The sequence below is a fragment of the Poecilia latipinna genome, unplaced genomic scaffold (assembly GCF_001443285.1).
Source record: "Poecilia latipinna isolate Pla-1442-1.1 unplaced genomic scaffold, P_latipinna-1.0 Scaffold404, whole genome shotgun sequence".
Taxonomy (NCBI): domain Eukaryota; kingdom Metazoa; phylum Chordata; class Actinopteri; order Cyprinodontiformes; family Poeciliidae; genus Poecilia; species Poecilia latipinna.
The window spans coordinates 172,838-179,569 of NW_015113020.1; the positions used below are offsets into that span (position 1 = coordinate 172,838).

Sequence of the window (6,732 nt, forward strand, 5' to 3'; positions counted from 1 at the left end):
ATTATGGGAAAATGAAAACCCATTTTGTCCCTATTCTCAAGAATCACTGATTTAATTTGTTATTTGTTGTTGTTTTCACAGCCAAACAGCTTGTAGATTATGTGGCTTATTAAAAAGTTTGGTATCGGCTTTGTAGAATAAAGCAGCTAAGACCACAGAATCTCACTGTTTACTTTAATTTCCACCACAACTCCTCAACTTTCTGATCTTGGTTACTAAGATCTAGTCCAGGTGAAAAAAGTAAGACCTTATTGATTACAAGTGTTTTAAAGGATTCAAATTTAACCAATATTGCATCCAAGCAGCCATCTGAAATGGTGATTTTGCAAACATTTATATGTCGATAATGCCTCAGGTTGATTATATCATGTTGCCCTGTTGTACAGCAAGGAAGTGAGTTTATGTGACCAATAGCAATGAGCAGCAGGGGGTCGTTTAGAGCAATTTAGGTTTCATTGGAAGCTGTAATGATTGGAGTCGACTGTCAACAATAGTAATCAGAGCCAACATATTTTAAAATATTGTAATAAAAAAATTCAAACGTTTATGTTCAAGCACATTACATGATGTGAGATTTGTCTTTGCAAGTCGGAAATCAACAAACGGATGTAAAACAGGTTAAAAGGGGCTGATTTTACGTCTGTGTTGGGTACAAAAATGAATCCACAAACTGATTAGAAACATTGTTGTTCATTGCTACACTGTTCATGTCCGCATCGTTCGGATTATGCTAATGTTTGCTCCCTGATTTCTCTGTCCTATATTTCTCCTGCTTAAGCTCAATTACCCGCTCGCTAACAGTAGCATACCACACCATGCAGCTACAAAACTAGTTTCATGGCTCCTGCCAGTGATTCCAGCTTCCTTCTAATGAAATCTTACTGCTTCACTTTCTATTATTAGCTCGTTTTTCTGCTGGCTTCAGGAGATGCTGGTCTTCATTTCTGGATGTTTAATAAGTAAAGAAGAGAGAGAAAAAAGTAGCAGCTGAACAGACACTGCAGAGGAGCGATCAGAGAGAGCGAGAAAGAGGAAATGACAGAAAAACACAAAAAACATCTCACGGTTCAATTTCCTGCTTCAAATTATTCATTTACTTCCTATGAAATCTGTTACTGGTTTTAAGTCTGAACATTTTACAACATATGTAGCTAATTATAGCAAGTTGCGTAAAGCTAACTGGAAAAGTTTGAGTTCCTGAAACTTCTCAAGAAAACAATCAGGAAATGACTAAAGTATAAAATACTCACCCAGTCTGGTGTAAAGTGAATTTGGGATTGAAGTCGTACCACAGTTGAATTTTTTTCCTTCCATGATGGCAAACAAAGCGCGGCCCACCAAAATTAAATGACCAGTATTTGCAAAAACAGTTGCAGTCTTCATGCTAACATTCCAGTTAAGGCAAAGGCATAAAAAAAAAAAAAATGACGATATTTCTGTCGGAGACATCAGAAACATCCTAGTTTTTATTACGATTGTAAACCAGCCATTTAATGTTCTTTGAAGCGTAGTAAAATAAATACGTCGGGTGCAGCATTAAAGGATTACTCAATTTTTCCTGACGTTTGTCATTCACACATGACGACTGAGACAGTGTAAACTAAAATATGCTTTTTATTAGGTGTTTTTTGGTTGCCGCAGCCATCTCATTGTGTGTATTTACAGCTCTGCTTTTACAAGAGTGGTAGCATAATTTCCCCCGAGGCTTTGCGCACAATTGTGACTCTTTTCACTGGCGTGAAGTTTCTTGTGCGTGTGCACAGCTGTCTTTTTCCCCAGTCTGTCTGCAGAGTTGGACGTGTTTGACATCCAGCTCCCTGTGCGGATTAATTCTCCGAGAAGATCATTTTTTATACTTTAAATATGAGCCAGAAGACTCAGCACAGAGAACTGTCAAGATATCATCTGATTTGACGATTCGTGGACTTTGCCCACGTAGTCTGAGTCGGAGTTAAGAGAAACGGACAAAAATATCTCTACATGTGCAAAGCTGGTAGAGACGTGCCACAAAACACTTGGTGCTGTAATTGCAGTGAAGGGTTGTGTTTTGTTGTTGTTGTTTTTTTACAAACTTTTGACTAAGTGGGGCTGAATATAAATGCCCACCACACTTTTCACATATTTTATTCCACTTCGCAGTTATTCTCTGCTTTTTTCTTCTTTTTTTTGTGATTATCTTTCTCACAAAATCCCCCAAAAACACAAACAATTGAACTTTTTGGTTGTCTTATACGGAAGCGGAAAGCAGATATTTTTTCCAGAGGGTTTTCTTAAGAAAACGGGTTAACTTCTCATTTTTCGCATATAATTTCCCGATGGTTTTCTCGGGTTAACGAGTTAATCTGAGGTCACAAGATGATCGGTGTGTGTGTGTTATACCTGATTCCATCCACAGCGGATGGAATCACCAGTCATTAACTTATCTTGATTGAACATGTATGTGGAAACAGAAAATTAAGTAGTTATCTTGAGAAAACCATCTGGAAAATCTGTATACTTTTGTACGTCACTATATCTTGACTGTAATGACGTGTAGTTTGGGTAACTGTATTAATTATAACAGAATAATTTAACTTCAACTTGATTTTCCAAGTTTCCCAGTGTTACGGTAAAGTTTCTGACAGAGTCCAACCTTTCCCCAAGACAGATGAAAACGCCTCAGTTCCTTTCGACGTCGGTTGTTTTTCATCGAATGTCCTGTTGCCGAGGCCCCACTGCTAAAGGCTGTTCCTCTCGTCCGAGCTCCCTTTCCTGTTTTTAGTCTGCATCAGGATTTTTGAGTTTCCATTTGTCATACTTTTTAGAAGAACAAAAAAAAAAAAAAGGTCCTGCGTGTAGAAAGTGCCTCCATCTGGAACTGTTGGTGCGTTGTCAAAGCTGCGGTTGGCTGTACATGTGGCCTATGGTTGGCTTTTTTACCAATGCTGCAACTATTTAAGAAAGAAGAAAGTCCTAGAATGCATGCCACGCTTAAGAGACTTCTGTATTTTTGTTCTTGTGGAGCACACGGGGTAAGGTTTTGACTGAAACTACTGTTACTTTAAAAAAAAAAAAAAAAAAAAAGATTGACCAAAAACACAAAAATCCATCAAGCCTAACTTGTCCAATCTCTTTTAACCTGGAGGTGGGATCAACAACTGCTTTCTTCAATGTGAACTCTAACAGTGGTGTTTCTTTATCTAGCAATCAATTCCTAGTCTGTTTCCATTTTATCTCCAGATGGGTTTTTTTTGTTTGTTTTTTTTTTAACGTATCTGAAGTTATCTCCCAGGACTGTTTCCATTTCACCATTCCTAAAGCTCCTCCTGATCACTCTTCTTGGAATCCAGTGGAAAACAGCTTAATCTGAAGGAGCTGCTTTCTGTTCGCAATTTAAAACAAGTTATAAATAATCCAAAAGCACATGTGGCCTTTCAAATGTTTTGTTTTGCTCAAATTATGTCGTTTTCTGAAAACGTGTTTTGAGTCTCTGGCGGATTTCATGTGAAAGTCGGAGCGGGATGAAGTGCAGGTAGAGAGAAAGGAATGACATTTAGCAAATGTATTTCATCTCGAAGAACATAAACAGCAAAGTGGAGAAATTCTGATTTATGCTGTTGTGCTCATAACTCTAAGGTTGGAGAAGTAAGTAGGACAGAGCGTGGAGTCGTAATTCCAGCAAAGGCAGAGGTTTTCCACCTACTCTGGATTCAAAATCCAACATGGCTGCAGGACGGACAAATCTTACTGGTAATTGCGGTAGTAAAATGTTAATTTGTAATTCCGATTTACAGCATTTTGTGAAAGTATTCATACCACTAAATCTCTAAAAGAGTCGTAGCTAAACAATCAAACTGTTAAAAATGTGAAGAAAATAAACTGCGACAGGGCTAACGTTTTGATTTCCATCCGCCTTTTTCAAGCGCTTCCTGTCTTTAATCATCCAACAGATGATGGAGTAAGTTGTGTACAGTTTAGCTTTTGGAAAATCATCCATGATGTCTGCGTGTTTGTTCTGCTTGCAGGAACGCGTGGTGCAGATAAGCCTTCTTGAAGCAGAAAGAATGCAAACTGTATGGGGGACAGAAGAAGGAATAATAGCCTGAAGATGAACACGACTGGCATGTCTTGATGTTGCAGCTGAGCTTTATCTGCAGCAAGAAGCCATAAATCAGTCGCACCAGTAAACCATCCTGTCATAGTGGGTGTGGGAGGTTTGGAAGTTTGCAGCATCTGGGCTCATTTGCTGCTTTGTTTCTTGTAGTTTTCTACATTTTGCACTTTATCCTCTCAGTGGAAGGAACACCAAGTAATGCAGTTTGTCATCGGAATTAAAAAAAAAAAAAAAAACGCAATAAAGTTTGTTTTTTATTTTTTGTCCGATGGCTCTGAGTTTTTGCAGTATTTTCAAAGTTTAACCGGTGCCCTCTCCCTGAGGCGAAGAAGCTGCAGCATTCCCTACATATTTGTAGGCCCGAACACCAGACCGGTCGGTATTAATGTTTATACTTCAGAGCTGCCAGTTGTTGTTCCAGTTGTTTCGATAAAGCTGTTGTTCACTGTACTCGGGGAACGTGACGGGGGACTGCACTGACAGCTCCACAATGGCCGACAAACAGGACATCCTCCCTCAGTGCGTCAGGGCAATTACTCATCCCCTCAGAGTGCACGTGCCGCGCGTTTGTTTTTACCAATCGGAGTGCTTTAGCATGACAAAGGACCAACAATGCGACATTATTCCCGCCAAAGTGAACCGTCAACTACACTTCATAAAGCGCCTATTGTGTCCAAACACTTGCTTTGTGTCTGTATTTGAGCGTTAGTCGGGCGTGGAAACCAATCTGCGTCCTCATGCAAATGAGTTCTCGGCGATTGGCATTTTCATACCGATTCCCTGCTTTGCATGCTTTGTGTTTCTTCGGGAGACTGATGGGGCTCACCTCTGCCTCTGCCAGATGTTGCTTTGCATTTTCCATGGCACTGGTGCTCGGTTTCCCTTGGTGTCTTAATATATGTGTTTAGCCTGGCTTAATGAGAAGGATCTGACCCTCTTCTGCCGTTCCTCCTTCTCTGCGGGTTTGTGTGCTTTGAGTGCTCACCCATGTAACCTCTCTCACCCCTCTCATTTCTGTCTCCCCCTTGTTTACAGGGAATTTAAAGAATGTGGTTTAGGACCTGGCAGCCTCAGCCAAGCTACACACACACACACACACACACGCCGTCTCTCCGAACCAGGTCTACGCTCGGCAGCTCTAATGAAGACAATATGGAGTGGACCACTCCTGCCCCAAGGCAGGGATTGAGCGAACAAGGGAGAAGAGAACAAGACAGTTTTGGAAAACATTAGTTGAGTGTTTCCAGGGGGAGAACAGTTTAATAAGGGATGGGGGTTGACGTGGTCTCTATTCAATGTTCACTGTTTTTAATTCCTTATGTTTTTTTTGTTTGTTTTTTAATGTATGTGGGTTTGTGCAAATGAAAGTTTATTGTATGTTCTTTGTAGTTTTGTAAGACTAGATGACAGCGGTTCACCCCTGAGCGTTTGGTACCAAAGGAGGCTTCAGTCGGACATTAAATGGAAAAACAGATTTTTCAGGGCTCCGGTTTCACGGTCTGCCCCGGTCCCGCTGTGCGATTCCAGCCTCTCGTGGACAGATGAGCACTAAAACAGACAAAACATTCGAGTCCCTCCAAGGCCCCGTTAAACATTTGTTTCTAAACGGGTCTGGAACCTGTTAAAAGGTTTGTGAAACATCTAGAGAGACCTACAGCCTACAAATTGGGAGTCCTGAAAAGTTTGGAAAATGGACGGTCACGCTTGCTTCCAGCTGTTGGCAGACGGCAGAAACATTTGGAATTCTGGGATTTTAAATGAAAAAAAGAAACAAAAGATAAAAATAAAGGCCTTCTCTTTTTGTTTTGTTTATTTTAGATGTAAAGCCAAGATTACATTCTCTTAAGAAAATAAGAGCAGCTTCTCCACCATAAATGTAGTTGAAGTTGGTTGGAAGCAATGGAAAGACTAGAACTGTAAATATATCAAGGCCGTCCGTAGCAACAGCAAACATGCACCATATAAGCAGCGTAACATTTCACATTTACTACTCAGCGTGTCCAACATACCAAAACTGTGAAACTACATGTTTGCTGAAAGTTTATTGTGAAGGTTTGAGCAAGCTGTGTGAAAGTTTTTGCTAGCTTCCTCAGAATTATAACACTTAAACCAGCAGTGTGAGGCATCCTGTGGTTTCCTTGTATTGGGAAATTAGCAGCGGTCAACATCATCAGAGAGAACCATTTCTCAAAATGTCATGGTGCTGTTTGTGCTTGAGAGACGTCTTCAAATATCCATTTGAAAGGATTCTTAAAATACTGAAATGTTTTTGTTTTTTATTGTCATTTTCATTAAAGCATTTTAAAAGACAATTTATTAGAATGAGGTTTTGCACCACCGTGTCTTTGCAGATGGATTCAAATAAACATTGAAATGTTTTCTGTAACATATGAGAGATGTTTAATTTAGCAGCTTAAAAATTATGGCTTTGCTAAACATAACTACAAAATAATGCATTTCTTTCACAGCAATAGTGGTGCCATTTGGTACTTAATGATCTGGCTACTTCCCCTGGATATTCAAGGGTTATTGCATCAACCAGAGTTTGGCAGCAAAACTATATATATATATAGATAGATAGATAGATAGATAGATAGATAGATAGATAGATAGATAGATAGATAGATAGATAGATAGAT

The 6,732-nt window shown here is 39.6% G+C and overlaps 1 protein-coding gene across 3 annotated transcripts in view; it reads left to right on the top strand.

Annotated features, from left to right (window-relative positions):
• hdac8 (histone deacetylase 8) overlaps nt 1-6,476 on the top strand; it is a 32,725-nt gene extending 26,249 nt beyond the window's left edge. For 2 of the 3 annotated variants that reach the window (XM_015037409.1, XM_015037410.1), the window contains one exon: nt 5,129-6,476. In XM_015037409.1, the coding sequence (XP_014892895.1) occupies nt 5,129-5,151 (23 nt within the window). In that variant the 3' untranslated portion in view covers nt 5,152-6,476. Of the gene's footprint in view, nt 1-4,004; nt 4,312-5,128 lie in introns of those variants that run through there. The other variant, XM_015037408.1, reaches the window with a different exon arrangement.
• Nucleotides 6,477-6,732: the final 256 nt, after the last annotated feature.